The 22,358-nt window shown below is 37.6% G+C and overlaps 1 protein-coding gene across 7 annotated transcripts in view; it reads left to right on the forward strand.

Annotated features, from left to right (window-relative positions):
- STK24 (serine/threonine kinase 24) overlaps window positions 1-22,358 on the forward strand; it is a 53,461-nt gene that overhangs the window by 12,384 nt on the left and 18,719 nt on the right. For 3 of the 7 annotated variants that reach the window (XM_069008050.1, XM_069008065.1, XM_069008058.1), the window contains exon 2: window positions 1,317-1,547. In XM_069008050.1, coding sequence (XP_068864151.1) covers window positions 1,317-1,547 — 231 coding nt within the window. Of the gene's footprint in view, window positions 1-1,316; window positions 1,548-13,643; window positions 13,739-20,388; window positions 20,458-20,576; window positions 20,732-22,358 lie in introns of those variants that run through there. The other 4 variants (XM_069008102.1, XM_069008073.1, XM_069008084.1 and 1 more) reach the window with 4 other exon arrangements.

Genomic DNA, 22,358 nt, shown 5'->3' on the forward strand with positions numbered 1-22,358 from the left:
GTTTATAAGCTAAATTTACTTGTTACAGAAAATGTTGTTTCAGTGCTTGCCGGTGGTAGCCTAGAAATTCTCATTCCCTTCTTCATGCTACTACAAAGTTGGGCTAAGTATAAAGTGAGGTTTTATACTTATTTAGGCATTACTGAATTCTTCTTGTATGAGCCATTTTCTATATCAACAATGTATTTTCACTTAGCTAGCATGAGTGTCATCCTTTTAAAAACACAAACATGTCTTTTAAGGTATTACTTTTATTTCTTAAGGAGAAGATTCTAAGTAATCCTATCCTATTTTTCTTCATTTCATGACTATTCCCTCTATTTATGACTTTTCCAGTTTAATCATAGAATGGTTTGGATTGAAAGGAACCTTTAAAGATCATGTAGTCCAACTTCCCTATAGTTGCAATGTATGTATTTTTTATTGGCTAGTGAGGGTCTGTGCTGTTAGATTAAGAAGGTACAAGATGCTGTGGGACTTACCATCCGTGCACTGAAAGTGAGAAGTCTGAGCAGCAGTAGTGAGCTGAATACTTTACAGTGGAGAAAAACCAAATGTGGCAGTGTGGTCCACCTAAGTCTTATTTGCATGTTTAGGTGAGGACTCGTGGCTTTTATATGACTGCTCAAATCAAGAAAGCTGGGAACAGGATGTTTTTTAGGACTGAATGACTTTACACAACTGAGAGAAGAAGAAAAAGATAAATAAATCCTGATTGAGAAAACCTTGGCATCAGGGAGAAGGAGGAAACTTGGCTATTCATGCAGGTGATCCTTAGCAGGAGAAAATTGAGGAGGATTGTTTGTCACATCAAACAAAAGGAAACAGTACTCTGTACCCTGAAGAAGGTGAATGAAATCCTTAGGAGGATGAGATACGTGAAAAATACAAAAGAGAAGGATTCTGGGATCTGGGAGGGAACCAATTTCAAGAGGAAAGGTTAGACAAAAGGCTTACTTTTATTGGTAGAGGTGTTTGATCTATTTGCTTTTAATAAAAAACAAATCTGTGTAACAATCTTTCATTCTGGATACTCTTTATTGGCAAAGGAAAAGAAATTGAGATAGCAGCATTTTCTGTTGCCAGATAGGATAAAACCCTGACACATGGACAGAGTTACATTTGTTCTTTATGTACAGTGTAACATAAACCTATCAGTGTGTGCATATAAGGGATGTAGAAAGAATGTGATAATTATGGAGGTAGAAAAAGGTAGCTAGATAAATAGGAATTTGAAGTGTTTGTTGCCTTTAAAAACAGTGCATTTTGGTTTAGTGTTACAAATACTGAATGACTTTTCTCTTTATTTTTAACAGACTCTGAAGGCAGATCCAGAAGAGCTGTTTACAAAACTGGAGAGAATTGGTAAGGGGTCTTTTGGTGAAGTTTTTAAAGGAATTGACAATCGGACTCAGAAAGTTGTCGCTATAAAAATTATTGACCTAGAAGAAGCAGAAGATGAAATAGAAGACATCCAACAAGAAATCACAGTGTTGAGTCAGTGTGACAGTCCATATGTAACTAAATATTATGGATCCTATTTAAAGGTAAGATACTCACAGATGGCGATTTGATTTTATAAGTAATTCTTTTCCAGGCTATCCAGTTGTGTCTGTTTTTTTGGTGAGGTTTGTCAGACCTCAGCTGAAGAAAAATGCATTTTTGTCCTTTCAGTTCTAAAGAAAGAATGAGTTACTGTATTTTGTGAAGTATGTGACAGAACTTAATAGGAAAAAATGCATGTCTGTTTCTGTACAAAAAAACCTCTTAAATAACGTGAGTTTGTTGAGCTCTAATATGTTTATATTCTCTTAATATTAGGTTATTTAAATTCTGAAAATTCAACCTAAGTCTGCATTTGAATTATCAAAACATTAAAAGCAATGTAGTATCAGCTGTTTTGTAAAGGTTGAAATTTTTTGTCAGGGTTTGATCCCTGATCATTCTAAGCTATTAGGTCCTTCTGAGGAGACTGAACCTAGCCTTGATCTGAGTGATTTAAAAATTAAAATCTGAAAGTAAATTTTTTTGCACATTAGAGATAAGTGAAGCTAATGATGGAAGGCGTTTCTGTTAACTGTCTTGTGAATCTGTTTGCCTTTCCTCCCACTGCCATATTATTATTGTCAGGATTCAGTTTTAAGTGTGCCAGAAATCTTGCTCTTTTGTTTTGTTTTGCTGTTTTTGTTATTGGTTTTAATTGGATGGATGTAATGATTTATTACATCTTGAAGGTAGTGGAAATACCTGAAAGCTTTTGGTATTACTTTATTCCTTTGGGCAGACTTTGTTCCCATCTCAATAGCTTTCTTTTACAACAGTGAGATGAGAGTCTAGATAAGAGTTTGTCATCTTGGCAGGATTTGAAGTTAGAAGTAGGCATAAAATACTTTAATTCAGTCTGCTTTTGCTTTTGTGGAAGTTGTCTATTTCTCAGCAAAGACATGAATGTTCTAAAAGGGGCACCCTGCTTTATCTCTGTATTTCTGAGATTGCCAGTTAGTTTTCAAAGAGAAAAGGACTTTTTCTGGATCCAGGAGATGCATTACTCAAGTGAGGGACAGTTTTTCTTTTCTTCCTTGTGCTCTGAACCAGTTTGCTTGGATATCTTATCAGTGAAGGGCTTTGTTAGTGATTTTTAGACCTGATAGCTTATTACCAGAACAGGACTTAGATGTTATGTATAGGTGTGGTCTCAGAAGTATCAGAAGGCACTTAATTGAGCACAGTAAGTTGGATGAAGTTTTCCTCATGGCTACTACTGCTTTTGAAATTACACGGTCAATGATTGATAGTTAAATGAATATGGCAACTCCAGCACTGCCTTTCTGGTCTGTCTGCTCTAAACAGTTGTAGCCCTTCCCTGTGACATTACAGTTGTGTGAGCTGTCCCATCATGTCTTGGTAATCACAGTGAGAAAAAAGCCTTGTGGCTGCACACAGATCTCAAATTCCTGCTGCTTGTTCCCTATACTGCCTTCATTGGTGTGCCAGCACTTCACAGAGGTGTTTGAGTGTATCTGTGTCCCAGTAGGGGTGCAAGGAAATGTCACAGTCCTCTCCTCTACTCCCACTTTTCCCAGTTCAAAGCTCACTTTACCAGGTTGGCCATTCTGTTGGCAAAGGCTTGTGTGACCTGTTTCATGAGGTGAGTTCCATCTCTTCCAATCAGCACAGTCCCAAACCAAAACCTTGTTGCCAACACCAGTGATGCAGCTGGTTATTTACTTTGTAAATCCATCTACTTCTCCTTTTATCATTGACCCAAACTGTCATAATCAAGGAGAAGACTACCTGGGCCTCCAGACCCTTGACCATCATCTCCAGAGCTCTGAAATCGAATGTGATAGTTTCTAGTTACCCTTGGTGTCATTTGTACCCACATGAGAAACCAGCAAGGGGTATTAGCTCTTACAGGATAAGAAATAGAATATAAGAAAAAGTCTGATGGGAAAACCTCTTATTAGTTTTAAAAATGTGTAATAACAAGGGGGCTGAAAAAGAAAATCCAGTGTTCAAATTTGAACTAAGTGAATGTCAATGTTTTTTGAAGGTGTTATGGCAGTGGTTGCTTTTCCTGATGGAGGATGAGAGGAGATTGTAGGGCTCTGAACCCTGAATGAGTTTGGTTGGGTCAAAGTGTCAATAGGGATATTTATGCTTATTGTTGTGAAGGGGACCCTCTGTTACCTTCCACATGTCTTCTTCTGTTCAGTGTAGTAGCCTGTGAGTTTTTCAACTTGTGTCAGCTTTCTAGGATACTGCACCAATAGTGGCTGTGTATGACTCAGTTACTTTTGCCATGAAGTACATCTCTTTCTACAGTTAGTAGAATGTGCAACTACTCATGGCTTTAGTTCTTTGTGAATGTGTGTTGTTTGTAAGACACTTGGTACTACAGAACTTTTGGTCTTCAAAACGAAAAGTTCATTTCTTTATGCTGCTAAAAATTAATGTGTGGTGGTTATTAGGTGATGCTGAAATGGTAGAATCTTTGCAAAGGCAACATTTTGCAGTTCTGTTTGCTTTCTAAAATAAGAGTCAGGTCTTGTTATGAGATAGAGATAATGTGTCATCACATATATACGCACACACAAAAGGGACTATATTAACATTTCAATGAATTGGTTCATATTCTTGGCTAGAAATCTAAGTTTATTCGCTGCAGGTCTCTGTTGTATTTGGAATCCAGGACTGCTATATGTAGTTCTAAGGGTCTGGCTGTCTTTTAACTCTGTTTCTAATAGTGTAGATAATCCGTCACTGAGAATGTTTAACACATTAATTTTTCCATGTGCTGAGTGATCAAGAGACATTATTTCTTTTGTGATTGGACAGTTTAGCACTAATTACAAGAAAGTAATGTCTTCTCAGTGAACAAACTTCTTTGAAATAAGCGAGTAGGAAAACAATAAGATCTCAGTTTATATTGCCAACCATTTCGCCATTTATTATCCTGTGGTCTGTGCAGCCTCATGCATGTTGACCATGTATCTGGTGGATGTTGGATAGAAAGAGGTACTGTTTATAGGGAACTCTTAATTGATTTTCTGTTAATTGTTCTTGGCAAACAGATTGAACTTGTTTTTGGAATTGCTATCCTTTCTCTGGTAGGCAGAATGTTTTGGGCTTGAGTTTTTTAATATTTGGTGGTTTTTTTTAATAAATTGGATCACCTCTTTCTGAGATATCTTTATATTGTTCTTCATTCTGTGTTATTCCACACCTTCTTCCATTAAGCTATGTGATTTTACATGCCAGTGTGTCCAGGAACCTGTTGCTTGAAATTTTACAAGGCTTATATAATACCACTGTGCTTGTCTGAGGCCTCATGCTGTCTTGAGTTGATGTGAGAAGAGCTTGTCAAGCTCTTCATGTCTACTGCATGATATACATGGTAGGACAGCTTGAAATAACTATTGCAATTTAATGAGTTGATGAAGGTTACTTTGTTCTAGTAATTTACTTTTTGAAAACATTGTTTAATTTCTAGGTTCTATCTAGAATAGTGTGATATAGCCAAAAGCCTTGTAAATTTTCTTACTCTACAATTCTCTGTATATACTAATTGAATACTTTGGAAATGTGTTTTCTTTATAGCAAATTCTTCTTTCATATCCAGGGACTAAGCCATATCTGTTCATGTGAAATATTACTGCTTTAGCACAGTGAGTCTTAAATAAGAAGCAGCTTATTGCTCCCATAAAGCAAGTCTTGCATTCCCTCTAGACTTTGTTCTGTGTGTCTGTTGCTGGAGGTTTGTGTGCAGTTGCTGTGGTCAGAGTTCATGCAAATAGAGCAAAAGCAATAGTGAAGTGGTATCAGTTTAGGTTGTCATTCTGAATATAAGTTTATTTGTGGTACACCTTTTTGTCAGAAATCAAGATGTATTTATATAAAACAGAAATGCCCTTTTCTGAAGGCATTGTATTTTTAAATACAATGTTTTAATGTTCCCATTCTATTGGGAAAAAAGGTCTTCTGTCTACTGTAGAATATAAGAAGTAACTGCAATGTTGCTCTTAAAGCAAATTGCAGTGTCATGGTTTACATGGGTGCATTTATCTACAGGGATTGCCATTCCTTATCTGCCATGGTGTGTTAAAAATGTGTATCAATGTTGCTTGCTGTCTTCCAAATGAAAGGTTTATCTGTTCCTTGATGATCTGATTAAATGCTCCAAGGATAGAAGAATTGTAGTTCTTTTTAGATTCTTATGGAATTAATTCATGAAACTTCTCTGGGTCTAATTACTTCTTTAGACTTTAGGTTAACAGCATCCACATTCTTCCTTGTAATGGATTAGGGATTCTTTTGTTTTTATTAATTTTTAGAAAATTTCTTAGAAATTTGGCTGAAATTTGCTATCTCTTCTGAGTTTTGCTGTGCTTTAAATAGGAAGTATTGCTATGCTACTTATTCTAAAAGTTTTTCAGTCTAGAAGCTTGTCAGCTCTGCCTTTTGCATCTTACTCTGCTTTACCAATTTTTCAAGAGCTTAGTTAGATTTGGTTGTGTGGTTGTTTCTCGTGTCCTTGTTGTTTGAAATCTGTTTTATTTTCAAGATTCAGATGCCTCTCTGATAATGTTTCTTCAGTTTTGTTAATAACTTTTGGTATTGCTTTATTATAACTTAATAATGTTTTTATATTTCTTGATCTTGTCTTATTATTTAGGAATATATGAGCAAATTAATTTGTGTTTATATTTAAAACATTGAAGATTAAAGACCCTTGACTTTTTTGTATATGTGTATATGTACATTACTCTCAAAGCTTAGGTTAATAAATGTATGTGGTGAAAAGCTGAGATTGATGTATTTATATGTATGTGTATATTGAAAATTCTTTCATTTCCTTGTCTTAGACATCTATACATATGTATGTAATGGCAGAGCAAATAATTTATAAGTAGTTTCATCGTTCATTGTAACTAGGTGCAAGTGATATCAAACTGGTATTGAACTAGTCTTGTAGTATGTATTTTAAAAATATTACTGTATTTTAAAAAATATACTGTCTCTAAGCTTGTGTTTCTTCATCCTTCAAATATATTTTTCTAGCACACTTTGGAGCTTCAGAAAATACCCTCTTTTGAACTGTTTAAATTTATTGACCCAAGAAGAATAAGACTCAAAGTATATTTCCCCCTTTATTTCACAGACAGCTTCCCATTTTATAAATGTATTTTAAGAATTCTTTAAAAAAAAAATTATAGGAAGCAGTGATAGAAGGTTCATAAAGGATAGCTGCCAATAATTTTAACTTTAGGCTTTGTTACATAAAACCCGTATGGGTTTTTATTTTATGTCTAGGATATAATATACCTACTGCTGAAAGTCAAGCTGGTGTTTCTATAGACAGCAAGAAAACAGAAAATAGCTTCTGGTTAACTTTTATGAGTGACAGAGTCTACCCTAATAAAAAAAAATGCTTTTATGAAGTTTAATTAACTGAACTTTGTAGTACAATGAGTTCTGGCAAATAAACTCCAGCAAGAAAAAAAATTATTTATGAAAAATGGTGATTCTGAAATTAATCTGTGGTTTTATTTTTTGTAATCAGATGAATGTGAGGGTGCTAAGCAGTGCTGTGGCTGAGCCAAAGCAAGTCTTGTATTGGTTAAGGCTTTGGTATACACAGGATCAGTGATACTCTTCTTGGAATAACATGGCCAGTTCACAGTGGGCTGGAAAACTGCAATGCGGCCGGTAAAGAACTTCTCAGGAACAGTTCAAGGTTTGGAAAGCCTGTATTCTGGAGGATGACTGAAGTTCAGGCTAGGTTTTGTTTTTTTTAGAGAAGGTTGGAAGTGATTCAGTGTGTATATAGCAAAGCCTTTCTGTGTTTAAGTGCTGATGGTTTAGTGCTTTCTAATCAGTTACGCCAAAATAGGACAAGATGTATTTGCTGAATGGTCAAGATAAGCAAATTTCATCTGATAATCTCATGTGCTGTTTTAAAGGGAAGACAGCTTAAATATTGGAACAGCTTATATGAGGTGGGTTTTATGCCAGTAGCAGGTTTTTGGGGGTTTTTAGATCAGTATTTGCTGAATTTAAAGAAGCTTGAGCTCGAATGCTTTAGGAGACTCATGAACTTTAATGTGAATGTGTTGAATATTCTAGCTAATGTAACTTTGAATTTGAGTGTTTATGTGGGACTTTAAACTTACTGAAGCTGATGTTCTTTTGCTTTACAGGTTTAACTGGTTTACTTTAACATTTATGAGCATCTCTGAACTGATGTGACCTTAAATGTGTGCTGTGGGTCAGTCAGAAGTTAATGGACTTGGTGCATTCTGTTGTCATTTGATGTAACAGGCAGCCTTTAGCAGGTTTCTTCATGCTTATCCGGGTGGGAGAGTGGGACTGAGATTTTTCCTGCTTAACTTTAAGACTATATAATCCACTTCAACAGGGGCTGCTGCCTCAGCACAGGGGGAAGTGAAACATGTGAGTAGTTTCCTGATGATCCATCATTGTGCTTTGTGCCCAGCCCCACAGCAGCAGCTAGTGCCCTTGCAAACTACAGTCCCTGAACTTTGGATGGGCATTAGAACCAGAGTCATAAAATTGTTAAACTTGGAGAAGACCTTTCAAGATGAGGCCCAGCCATCAACTTAGCACCACAACCGCCATGTTCACCATTAAATCATGTCTTCACGTTTTGTGAACACTTTCAGGGGCGATGACTACTGCTTTCCTGGGTACTCTCTTCCAATGCTTTACAATCCTTTCTGTGAATAAATTTTTCCTAGTATCTCATCTAAACCTCTGCCTGGTGCAACTCAAGGCCATTTCCTCTCATCCTGTCACGTGTTACCTGGGAGAAGAGACCGACCCCCACCTCACTGCAGCCTCCTTTCAGGTGGTTATAGAGAGCAATAAGGTCTCCCTTGAGCCTCCTTTTCTCCAGGCTAAATACTCCCAGCTCCCCCAGATGGTCCTTGTGAAACTTGTACTCTAGACCCCTTCCCTAGCTCCAGTGTCCTTCTCTGGACTCATTTAGGCAGGATTAAATGAAAAAGCTGTAACTATCTGCCATTTTGCCTGCTGCAATTGCAGCCATGTTGTCATCATTGCATTTTGTGAGGGGTTGAGGTGGTGGAGTGCCTTCTTTGTTCTCTAGACCAAAGCTAGAAGGAATTGTCTTCACTTGTAGGAATTCCTGCAGATGGAATGATAGGAAGGCTGGGGCTGCAAATTCTGTTATTGTGGCAATGTTGAGAGCAAAATGAGACCCACTTTCCTGTGATCCAGCCTGTGTTCTGGTATGCTTACTTTTCTTCTGAAGCCCCATAACCCTCTCTTCTCATTAGGCAGCTCTAGCCTGCAGAGTTGAGTGAGTGTTGCCTTCATTTGTCCACAGTAAATGTGGAAGTGACATGTGGCTGGACAGCTCAGAAGGAGGTGGCAAGAAGGTTTCTGTAATGGTTCTGATAGGCTCTCTCTTGTCAGTCTACTGATTGAAAAGAACACGTAGAAAGCTTGCACTGATAGACCCTCCCAGTAACCATAAATAAGACAAAGGCAAAAGGATGCCAAAGAACCCATAAACTCTGTTTCTAGAGTCATGTTGTTTTGCTGTGAAGTCCTGTTTTCATATTTAAAATAGTTTGGTCCCTTCTTATTTCAGAGACCTTACCTTGAACTCTGAACCTTTGTTGCCCATACTCTTTACTACTTCTGTCTTTCCTTGTAGTCATTTACTGTGCCCTTAATGAGAAAAGAGTCACTTGTTTACATTGTCTTTATTCAAAGGTACTGTTTTGAATTGTGCTCTTTGAAACTTGTTATTCCAGTATTTGCCTTCAGCAGTTGAAGGGACTATTATGACTTTCTGGAATCTGCATCATATTGCCCTATTTTTTCACATCTGTTGAAAAATCTACCTAGTAAACAATGAATTTTCCTGTTCATCAGTGTAATCAGTTCTGCACTTTTAGCCTTTTATGGATAAGTAATTCTTACTGTACAAGTACATCAAGGTTGGGAAGCATCACCTAGTATATCTCAAAGAAAACAGAGTCTGTAGTAGCTGTGTTTTGTATTTTCTCTAAGTACTTAACTGTATGATGTTATTCTGATCTTGTTTTTAATAAAAATTTAGAAAGGTTAATGTAAAATATTGGTTTTTGGAAGTAATATGTTTGTATTGTCCTTGTGACGGCCTTAAATGCTGCCTTTATACTGCTGTGATTGCTGACCTCTGTATAGTATGTGTGTAATTTCGCATCTCAGTACCTGCTTTTAGGCAGATCTAACAGGTATGAAAAATAGGCAGCAGCAGTATCTTGTTCCCCATCCTGCTTACGTGTTCCTGCCATTTTACTTGTGTTGGATCTGTCGGCTGCATCATGACTTGGTTCACCTGGGAAACAAGTTTCCTCAATGTCTTCTCCAGTCCTTTCCAAAAACAACCTGGCTCTTGAAAAGAGCAAACCCCAAGCACTAACCAATCAGCCAGTTCTGACCTGTATCTACAGAACTGCTAGGTCAGGTGCAAAAAAAAAAATTAAAAAATGGTAGACTCGAGTGGCCTAAAAACTGGGGGGAGAGAAAAGGACCACAGTTTTTGGTAATGGCTTGCTTCTAGATTAGCTGCAACATGAAGCCCTGTATTATTTTGGCCATACAGATCAGGATGACATAGCATTGCTTTCTAACCATATGTAATCTTGTGTCAAATGTCCTTCTGTAACTTGTGTGTTAACTGCTACCCTTGTTGCTGAAAGAATTAAAAAGAGAGTATTAATATGGCATTGAGGTGCAAGCTTGTTGCTGCAAAGGGGAGGTCCTTGCAAGTAGCCACAGGGACTGTTGGAACTTTCAGTGAAGTGGTTCAGCTCACTGAGTAGGCAGGGGACTAATCACCTTTTTTTTATTTATATTTTTAAGTATTTTATCTTAAGGATTAGAGCATTGTACACTGATGGTTCAGATTAGTCTAAAGTTTTATGCAAGCCCACTGCCAATATGTTGTTTATGAAGCTTCTTCCATCAGCCAACTGTAGAGCTGGAAAAAGAGAGTGTGTGTATGTATTTATGCCCAGGCTTAGGTGCATTAGTTTTGTGGGCTGGTTCCCCATTTTTTTCTCAGATAGACTTCCTGGCACAAAGCTTGTCATCTAGAATGTGGTTAGTCCTGCCATCAGGTGGCTGCCAGTCTATTAATCTGATGTTCTCATGAACCTCTAAAACATTTTGGTTGAAAACTTCTTTACCTACCTCTGTCATAAACTGGTGCGCTTACACAGTTATTATGTTTTTGTTGCATTTTTAATGTGAATGTTAGATAGTCTGTATTGCTCAGGTATACTTTCTTTTACTTAAGTATACTTTGGCATTTATATAAATTTTTGGGTCAAATTTCTTACTCTAAGTGTCCACATGGTCTGTATGCACATAGTTGTATAAAAGCAGAAGAGTCACATTCTTTACACTTAAGGGAACATTATGGCATGTTGCAGAATGTGTTGGTAAGCATTTTTAAATGTTCGAGTGTTGAACTCTCAGAAATTCTTATTTTGAAAAAGTTGGTTAGACTTAGAAGTTCTGAACTTCAAAAGGGAAGTTTCCCAGTGAATAGGTTTAAGGAGTGTATTAGTTCTAAAACATTGCAGTTCTTGTATTTAGTAGCCAGTGTTTTCAAACAAGTTCTTAAGGCTCTTTCATTATACTACTAAATTCTAAGCTGTTGTGTAACTGTTGGGATAAAAATGATCATATGGAGGTACAGAGCTTTCTCCCTTTCTGCTTCCTTCAACAGTTCCTTGAAACAGCAAATTGTAAGAACAAAACAAAAACATAAAAGAGGAAGGCAGAATGGAAATTATTTATGTGAATAGAAGGTGTTTTTACCAGTAACTAGAGTCAGGGTAAAATTTGTAAAGGCAAAAAGTGGAAAATAATAAAGGGTTTCCAGAAAAATATGTTTTTCAGGGACTGAAATGATGAGCTTGACAGAAGTCTGACTTGAACATCCTGAGCTATTGTAGTGTTGATACATGTGTACAACTCCATTAGTAGTAAGAGTTTTGAAGAAGGATTGGCCTATGTGTGTTCTGTAAAGGGAGTAGTGGAATTCAGTAGCATGTGAATGCAAAAGGGGTAGGAAAAGAGGGTTATAGCTTGATAGGCTGCAGAGCAGGAGTGAAAAAGATGTTGGAAATTGTGGTAAGTGGTAAAAAAGGGATTAAATCAATGAGTGAATTGGTATCGGACCTATGAAGTAAATCTGATCTGTAACTTGAATTTTGAATTTAATTTGATGTAACGGCTAAACAGGAACAGATGTAAACATCAGAGCAATTGTGATTTTGGGCAATGGAGAAGGGGTTTGTGTGCCTCATATTTGCTGTTGGAAGTTTTTTTCTGGTATAGAGGAGGGAGTAATTATAAACCCCCTGTGTCCTATTGATGTGAACTACTCCAGTGAAGAAGGTTTAAGATAGACCGGTGTAGGGTGACATTTTGGTGTGTGTGTGGAGTGAATTGCTAATCTCAGTATTCATTGGCTGCAAAGTTCTTTTGTTAGTTCTGCTTTAGATGTAATGCAGCTTGTCTGAGATAAAGAATTCTGTGAACTAATGCTGATTTACTTTTGGTTCCAATTTCTTTATTTGCTTTTGCTTCCAATTTTCTGTTTTGGGACCTTGTACAGTTCATCAATAACCAGATTCACTCAGTAAAATTCAGTTCCATTTGGAGCTTTGATTAAGGGTTACATTTTTGTATTTCTTGCCTTCTTGGTGACTATTCATAAGAGGTGAGTAGATGGTCTGTTGGGATTGCCATAGGACCACGTAAGTCACTCATTAATCTTTCTGTGTTTCTGTAAGTGGATTTCCTGGGAAAAGATCTACCCCAGTTAGTAGTTAGGTTCCCACCCCTCCACCCCACCCCCCCCATAAGGCAATGGCTTGGTAGATACAGTTATGAAGTAGTTATTTGCCTGGTGGACAGGGAAGGGAAGGATGATTCTTGTCAGCTCCACTAAGAATAAAAAATGTAAGTTAAAAGGATAGCGGCTGTAAGGGACAGGATTTTTTACTTTTCCACCAATGTGTTATGAAGCGAGGAAGGGGAAAGTGGCTGTAGGCAGGTGGGAATAGGAAGAGTATGGGTTCGTGTACACTTAGTGCTCCAAAGTAGTGGTTACCCAGTCCTTTATGAAGTGAAATGTGTGCTGTTGTTCCGTTGTTGTCCAAGTTTCTTGCATTTGCTAGCTAAGAGCAGCCAGTTCAAGAAATGTGTCTATATGCTTCTACTATAATATACTTTGGTAGAAGTTATAAATTCAGATCGCCCACTAGTTTGCAGCTCTGGGAAATCATGTGCTTAATATGACATGCCTAGGCTTGTGACAGCTGGGCTATAAAGAATCATTTCTATGGTGAAGGGCATGTGCCCAGGAAATGTGCCAAGGAGGCTGTGAATATGGACACTGTTAGAGATGACTCACACTACGGAAAACATGGAGCTCGTGGCTTTAGCATGTTGGCATGCAAACACAAAAGTCTGCTAAATGCCCTGCAGAAGGAATCTTTTTTCAGCACTGTGACAGAACATTCATTGTTGTGGGTTTTTTTCCAAGCAAGCAGCTCTGCAAGCCCTATTACAACTAGCTTATGGCAAAAGGGATGCATTTAAAGATTAATTGTATATTGCTGTGGTGATTGCAAGAGGTAATTGTTGAAACGTGTCTGCTGCATTAGATAGTAGACTTGACTAATATGTATGTCTAGGAATTAAAATGTGACATTTTTTCTTGAGACCTGAAGAAGGCAGGAGTTTCAGAGCATTGGAGAATGATTCCAAAGGCAAACAGCTTTTTTTATACATGTATACATGCATAAAATACTGTGTACTGAGGTGGTTCTGCTTAGTCTGAAGTGTTGTGTTACCTGTGTTTTTCATGGACTTCACAGAGTCCAAACTGGAATGAACAGTTCTTTACTTAGTTTCTGTTCTGCATTGGCTACCCAGCAGATGCCTTTATTTTTTCCTTTGTGGTTGAACATGTTAGATGGCTGACAAACCTTGATTAAAGGACATAAATGCGCCACATGCAAAACCACAATGATTTCTTTGATTGCAGGGACCTTTTGGCCAGCTTGCAGTAAGGACTTGTGTTTAGAAGAGAACCTTTGGGCTCATCTGTATCTCCCTCCCCTCAAAGGGATGGCAGCCCCAGGACAGCTAGCATTCATCCTGACGCCAAGAGACTTCAACGGAGGTAAGCGCCTCAGAAACGCTCCCCAGCCAAAATACTTGTCAGTCCTGCACCCCAGCGTGGTAATATTCTTTACTACAGCATTGCCATCATTCATGGCTCCTTCGTGACAATTTTTTTGAGAAATCTATGGGGTCTCATCAGCTGGTTGCAGCCCCCTTAAGATTCCCAAAGTTGTCCATCGCTGTCGATTTGCCTAAGAATGCGCCCCCAGTGGAAGGGAAAAAGACATGTTACACTTCTGGGGTATAACTCGGACATATGCTCCCATCATTCCCTTAGTTTTTTGTTTTCATACTTTGGATGAGGTTCAAACTTGAGCTTTTCTCAATTCATGACCGTTAAGGTTCAAGTTGGAGGAAGAACAAAAAGAAATCCAAACCAAACACTGCTTACTTAGCACAGTTTTAAACCTGTTTTTAAAATAGATTTCTGAATTATCACTTTATATCCAGATGATTTCCACCTAACTCTTTGTGTGCTTGAATTTCTAGTGAGCATTATTCCAGAAAAGTTCTGTAGAAATAAATTACTGGATTTTATTCTCCTTGAGGGAAATATGTCCTTAGGAATTATTTTTCCATGTTAGAGATGCTACCTACATGAAGCACAGTCTTCCAAATGCCTATGGAAAAGTAATTTAGTGGAGAAAGCAATTTAAAATAAACAGAAGTTTACTTTGATATCATAAATTTAAACACAGAATGCCCATGGTAGCTTTTTAAAATTTGTTTTTTTGCAAAAGCAGACTTTCCAGGGGTGACTTCCACCCCTTCTCCACCTAAATCAGGTGAATTGTATGAATACTCAGCTCTAGATCTTTCTTTTCACATTCTTATTCCAGTATATTATATATATCATGTATATTTTATATATGTGTATATATATAATAATATATTCCAGTATATTCTTATATATGAAAGCTAAGAATATGACTGGCATCATAAGGAAGAACCTTCTAGGGGTTTTGCTGTGTTGGGTTTTTTCTTTTTTCTTTTTTTTTTTCTTTTAGTGGGAATATTTGGGCATGTAATAGACCATTAGTGAAGATGTTCATGTGTTTGCTGAACAAGTACTATTTTTATTTTTTTTTTAAGGGTGTGGATTTGGAGAGTGTAGTTGGTACTCAGACCATTTAAGCTTTATCTATTAGTAAGTCCTGTAAAATTTTGCCTTGTTTTTTCCATTTATGATGAGAGTATATTACTTAGCTGTTAGTGTGACTTCTTTAAACCTCAGTAAGAGGTATCTGATTATGTAGAGCCCTTTTAATACCCACCATCTAGCCATTCTTACTGGGCTCTACCACATAAGCATAAAGGGTCTGTAGATTGTAACTTAAATATATTGAGGTAGTAAAGAAGTGAATTGTCCTGGAAAATAACATCATGCCTAATTCTACACTTACATATGGGGAAGAGATTTGCCCATGGATATTCTGAATAATTGAAATGTTTATAGGTCCTGACTTTGCTGATAGATCAAATCAGCTTGAGTTTTGCTTGACTGTGTTCAAAAGAAGCTTGGTTGTTGGTTTTTATAGGTTGGAGGATTTTTTTTGTGTTTGGTGGTTTTATTCTTCAGTTATTCTATGATTGTTTTACAGTAGTCAGCTTCCTTAGTTTTGCTGGAAAATTTTCTTTTGTAATCTTCTACACTTCTTATGTTGTTTAACTCTAGGAATTTGAAATTTTTTTCTTAATATGCAATCTTATCACTGTGTCTTATTTCTATACGCCTTCTTCTGGTGTTCAAAAAGGCAAAAAAAAATCAACTTCAAAGAAGGAATATTTTAGAAAACTGCAGATCTTTTGCTGGGAATTATTCTGACACGTCTTTCTTATCTCTACAAGACATTACTGAATGTGCTGGCATGAGCAGTAGTGCACTGCAGTAAATATTACTGGGTTCATTCTCTTCCTTTAAGACAAACTATATTACAGATGTAGTTTATTAATGGATTGCCCTCCCTGTGAGCAGATGAGAAGGAAACAAAGGCAACTTTCCTTTCCTTCATTTGGTCTCCCTTTACTGTCAGTGAAAGTGGAGGTGGTTTTGTTTGTGGGGGTTTTTTTGGGGGGGGTTTTGTTCGGTTGTTGTTGTTGGTTTGGTTGGGTTTTTTGTGGGGGGATATTTTAAAATAAATTTGGTCTTATGCCTGCTTCTCTAGGAATTCAGCAAGGAAGAGTAGAAACAGGACTGAGAATTGCTAGACCGCTTTCTAGTCTAAAAGTGTCTGTTGATGGACATTGCTTCTGTAAAATGAGACACCTAGCTACAGGCAGGAAGTGTTATATTATTTGGAGGCTCTGGAATTCATGAAATACTTAAAGAATTCCTTTTAAAGGTGAATCTAGTTATTGTCAGTTTTTCCTGGAGAAAGCTGATGTTCAAAGCAACATTCTTTCTCTTTGGAGCCTTTCAAATTGATAGTAGAACTCAATCATTCATTTAGAAAGCAAAATCAATTTTAACTGTTTTCTTTAGTAGTATATGAGATGATTTACTTTGGAATGGCAAGATCATTAGTCATACTTTCTTGATTAATAGTTAATCTGTATTTCATAGCATCTGCTCTTGGTCCTCTTACACCTCAAAACCCCTAGGTGGTATATTAATTTGCAAGGTTAAAGATTACTGAAACACCAACAGACACCATGAATTAGTTATTTTTCACCTTTCTAAGAAAACAGGACAGTACTTGAAGATTCTGCTCTAAGACATGGATTGTTAGTTGTGTCAGGGTGGGGAGGGAGAGGACAGTTTATCCAGAGAATGTCTTTGGTGGCCAAGAAGAAAACCTTTGTATGTGTAGTGTTGTTTCTCAAAATAGTTTCTCTTGTTCTTTGAAACCAACAATTGTCTTTCCATGCCATCTGACTTTCAAGTGCTTTGAAACAAGTGTCTTTAGAAAATACTAGAGTTTGGTTTTGCATTTGCATTTTCTCATTTCCTTTTGCAGTGGAAAGGACTTTATTTACTACTTACACTAACAGAATTGGGTACCTATAGTGTTCAAATTTTGGAGAAACTTAATTTGAATATCTGACTTTTGATAACAGTGATTCTATCCTTTGTCACATCCTTGCTGGCTGTTGAAAGAATTATTCTATGGCATTGAGCAATCAGACTGGCATCTGGATAGGCTGCTGGAAGTTCAGGGATGCATTGCTTACCTTCTGTCCCTTTCCAAGGATTGTGTACTTAGAAGAATGGAGCGAAAGAGCAGATAGTGTTACGCTCCTCATTCTATGCTGTCAACATATGGCAGCACTGGGTGTAGTTCTGATTAGATGTAAATTGAGCCAAAAATATATAATATGTGTGTATGTGTAGATATATATGTAACATTTATAATTAGTCAAAAAATGACAAGAATTGAGTCCATGAAGTAGATCTGAATTGTATTCCTTAGCAAAATTGTTCATTTGCTGAATAACAGTAATAGCCACCCTGTAGTTACTCCTGAAGAACTCAATTTTGGCAGTTGGTATCTGTTCTAATAATAATCTGTGGGTCTACAAATTGAACAGTCAGCTGTTGGAAAGTTTGCAAATCCCGATGAATTTCAAGGATCTAATGGCAATACATCAACTCATAGGTGTCTTCTCTAAAGCCTTAAATAATTATTTTCTTGTATATGTTTAATTGTTATGATAGTATGAGCTCCAGGGAAAGGACATTTACAATATTTTGGAGATCTTGGTACTTCTTGATACATGTTTTCAGATTTGAGACAGTTGGTGACCTTTAGTGTTGTGGAAAGTTTTGGGAGCAGGAACCACAAATATGTAAATGCCATTTCCTGTCGCTGCCTGAATGCATCATTTATGGCATCATACCAAATGTAATTTTTTTGTGCTCGATCTGTATCTTTGTATGTAATCTCCCAATGTCCATGTGTGTTAATAAATAATGACACCTCAAATACTGGGGTTCTTCATCTTGTATAATGAGATAGTGACTACAGTTGTGACTTGGTATTGAAAGGAGAGGGTGAATAAATAAGATGGTGCCTGAAGCTGTGCTTGATGACTGTGAGGAAAGGAAGGCACTTTGAAGAATTCAGGTATATGAATTATCATATCCTTTAAGATATATTTCTCTGGCTAATCATTCTTCCTCTTGTTATGAAGGGTGTCAGAGTGATAAATGTTTTCAGATTCATTTTAGACAGGTAGTTTTGTGCTTCTTCGGTGGGTTACATGGCTTGTTTTGGGGCAGGCCCTTCTTTTTTTGGGGGTGTGGGGTGGATGAAAGCATCTTTGGCATTACATGATTCTGCCACCTGGTGGCTTTGACGAACAGCAGCGACTTCAGATGCAGTTAAAAGCACAAGGGTGAATAGATCCTGAAAATATCCTTCTTTCTTTCAAAAATGGAGGGAATCAGTTGGAAAGGTGGCTTACAGTAGATATGGAAGACAAGATCCATGATGTCTGCATCTTGTTTTTAAAGTCAAGCATTTAAGAATTAGTATGTGAGAATTTAAAAAACTTCTGATTGCTACACGTGTCAGGCTTCTATGGGTTTTTAAATACAGAGTTACAGAAGACAAATCTCCATGTAATGGTAACAACTTGTACCAGGAATGCAATTTAGAGAAGTTACCCTGTTGTGTGCATTGTGTATTTCAAGGTTCTTTTAATCTGGTTTCTTATGCTTGGAGAATTATGAATATTAATACTAAATTTATACCAGTACTTAAATATCAGAGTCTTTTCCTGGCCCTTATTACTTTGGCATAACTGAAATGTTTATTAAACAAATTATCTTACATCATGTTGTGCAGTGAATATCAGTTTTGGTCCTAGTTTGTTCTTTTCAGATCACTTGAGGTTGTGTCTTCTAGTTTTTCAATATTCTGTGTTTTTCTCCTAATCCAGTGATGGTAAAATTTCAGTATATAGATCAACTTAGAAAATCTATTATGTGATGTCAATCAAATATATTATTTCTAGCTTGTAATTGTTCATATATATTTAAAAGCTTGCAAATAGAGATTCTCAGTGGAATTTGGACACGGCTTGTGTCCATAACTAAACAAGCTTTTTACACATGTTTATAAATACACTTTCTTCTGGTGCTAATTGTTACCATAAATTTAAGGTGGGAAATACCTTTTCTCACAATGAGTTCAGGTTGGGAAATTCCCTTTCTCACAATAGGCGTGGGCGAATTTTATTTCACTTTAAAACAAACATATGCTTACTGTTATTACTACAGTTTTCAAATTGCACAGGTCATTCAGTGCACTTACTTCAGAGTCCTTCCAGTCCTTCTCTTTTGTGATTGTGTTAGATTTTCCTCTGCAGTCTCTCCTTCCCACAAGAAAGGAGATTTAGAAACAATTTCCTCGGTACATGCTTTTGTTGATTGCTTTAGCTTGGTCTGTCGTGTATAATATCATTGTGCTAAGAAATGTGTATGTTCTTCACATAAAAGAAATATGAAGCATCTCTGAAGGTAGGCCTCTCCCATGTTTATTCAGATTTTTTTTAACTTTGTAAGGACTTACAAACAAACATGTTAATCTTGATTACTTGTTTCTGTAAGTCTTCTGTACTCCTCAAATTTCAGTTTAAAATGTACCTTTGAGACTCTGTAGGAGTTTTTTGGTGGATGGCCTTTTCTCCAGTGTAGAGTCTTTGATTTTTACATACTAGAAATTCTTTACCTACTGTGTCTGCACTTATTTTGCAAGTACTTTCATGGTATAGAAGTAACTTGATAAAGGAAACTTCATTAGAGCTGAAGTTGCTGCTGTAAGGTTTTCTGTGGTTCCGGAGTTAAAATCAGAAGTCAGACCTCAAGAAGAGCAACCATAGTTTGGAAATGATCTACAGAGACTCTTAACAGAGCTTTTTCTAGATTCCAAAGCTGTTCCTTTCCTCAGTTTCATGGTGTCAGAGGAAAACCTCTTGTTCTTGCTGTGAAAAAGGAAATGTTCCATGTGCCCTCATTAATCTGCTCATCTAAGTTTATAGAGAAATAATAATCCTAAATTTGGATGGATGACTCACCATGGCTTCATGTATTTTGAAGAAGATTCAATGCTGTGTTGTGGCTGATGCTTAAAAAAAGAAAACTGGTCTTGTTTCAGATCTTGAAATGGAGCACTGAATCTTGCTGGTGTCAGGATATAAATGTATCATCTTCTTGAAAGTATAAGTGGCTATGTGTAATATATAATTACTAATCTCGGCTATGGAAGAAAATTTAGTGCTTTTGGAATTCTGTTTGTGAGAAAAAGGGGGATATATACCGAAGAGGGTGAGAAGTTCAAGCAAAAAAAAAGAATTTGGGCAGCTTTAAAAAGGAAAGTGACAATAGGTGTTGGGGAATGTGAAGCATGCCAGAGATACTCGGGAAAGAAGGAGGCCCGTTGCTGTGGTGATGCCAAAGTCAATTGATAGTAGTGCTGTGCTGGCCTTGTGCTGTTGTTAGAAGGCATTATCTCTGGTTTGCATGGCCACGTTTTGGTAGTGGGGGGGCCACAGGGGCAGCTTCTGTGAGAAGCTGCTGGAAGCTTTCCCCAAGTCCCGTAGAGCCAGTGCCAGCTGGCTCCAGGACGGATGTGCTGCTGGCCAAGGCTGAGCCTGTAAGCGACTATGGCAGTGCCTTTGGGATAACACATTTAAGAAGGGAGGAAAAAAACTGCACAACTGCAGCTGGAGAGAGGAGTGAGAATAAGTGAGAGGAACAGCTCTGCAAACACCAAGGTCAGTGGAGAAGAGGGGGAGGAGGTGCTCCGAATGCTGGAGCTGAGATTCCCCTGCAGCCCCTGGTGCAGAGCATGGTGAGGCAGCTGTGACACTGCAGCCCATGGAGATTCAGTGGGTGTGCAGAGATCCACCTGCAGCCCATGGAGGAGACCCACACCACCCACACAGGGATGTGCCCAAGTTAGACTGGGACCCTGTGGGAAGCTCACACCGGAGCAGACTCCTGGCAGGACCTCTGGCCTTATGAAGAGATGAGCCCACTCTGGAGCAGGTTTGACAGGACTTGTGACCCTGTGGGAGACTCATAGGCTGTCTCCTAAGGACTGCACCCCATGGGAGGGACCCACACTGGAGCTGTTCATGAACAAGTGCAGCCTGTGGGAAGGAAGGACTCACCTTGGAGAAGTCCATGAAGGACTGTCTCCTTTGGGAGCAGGGGAGAAGCGTGAGGAGTCCTCCCTCTGTGGAGGGAGGAGTGGCAGAGACAATGTGTGATGAGCTGACCACAATCCCCATTCCCCATCTCCCTGTTCCACTGTGGGGAAGAGGTGGAGAAAATTAGAAGTGAAATTCAAGCCCCTGAAGAAGGGGCCAGGGGGAAGGGGTTTTAAGATTTGGTTTTATTTGTTATTGTTCTACTCTGATTTGACTGGTAATAAACTAAAATGATGTCCCCAGTTTTAGTCTGCTTTGCCCATGAGGGCAACTGGAGGTTGTTCTCTCCCTGTCCTTACCTCACCCCATGAACCTTTTGCGGTATTCTCTCTCCCATATCCATGTGAGAAAGGAAGTGACAGAGTGCTTTTGGGGGATACCTAGCATTCAAGCCCCCCCAGACATAAAATTGGTATATATAGCTTGTTGGTTCTAAGATGAAATACATATTGAGAAATTCATTACAGCTGTCTCACCAAACGGATTTATTTGCATCTTCTTGTTACGCAGTGTATGCAGATTCTGTATAAGAAAGCTAAAAAAAAAATTCCAGCAAGAATTAGGGAAAGGTGATAGTAAGATTTGCTACCATAGTAATTAAATCTATTTGGGTACATCATATGAATGTGTTCAGATACTTCATATGAATGATGAAAACTTTAAAAATAAAACCCCAAAACCATCAATGAAGTTCAGTAATACTTCTGAGGCAAAGGGGGACCATAGAGAATTAAAAATAACTTTGAATATAAGGGTCCAGATAAAAAGATGCCGTAATTGTAATAGATTGCTATTACTTAGGTTTGCACTGGGATACAGATACAGTTGTGTGTGTGTGTGTGTGTGTGTATTTTAACTGTATTTCCATACATCACTTGTTTTAAAATGTAGAATTACTGAGTTTACTGGATCAATAGCTTTTGTATTGTAAATTCAGACATGTGGCCTCAGGCAGCTGATGAAAGTTTCAAGAGCAAAGAGTAATTGAACTAGAAAAATAACTGAAATGATAAATGATTATTTTAAAGGACTATGAGTAATATAACGTGTAGTAGTGTAATTGTGTAACTATGTAATTAAAATTACATTCTTAAACTTTTTTTTAGTTATTTTCTACCTCTAATTTCTAATTTTCAGCTGGAGAATTTGGTACCTAGCATTCTAGAGAGTTCCTCTTTTGGGAAATTATATCTTATTTCGAGTTGTTAGCTCTTGAAATCTATGAGATAATTGAGATAGTAGAAAAAGGAAGATGCATCTCTTGTTGACCTCTAGGTGAGGTGGTGTGGATATTTGGGTCAAGGGGTTTATTTGCTTCCTTTACCTTGTTCTTTCCCATGCGGGCATTTCCAGTGAACTAGGATGTAGTGATGCAGTTGACATGTTTGTGTTTAAGTTACTGTTAAAATGAAGTGCAAGTTTTGAATATTCAGGAAATTTCATGTAGCTTTAATCACATTTTA

The sequence above is a fragment of the Aphelocoma coerulescens genome, chromosome 1, assembly GCF_041296385.1.
Source record: "Aphelocoma coerulescens isolate FSJ_1873_10779 chromosome 1, UR_Acoe_1.0, whole genome shotgun sequence".
Taxonomy (NCBI): domain Eukaryota; kingdom Metazoa; phylum Chordata; class Aves; order Passeriformes; family Corvidae; genus Aphelocoma; species Aphelocoma coerulescens.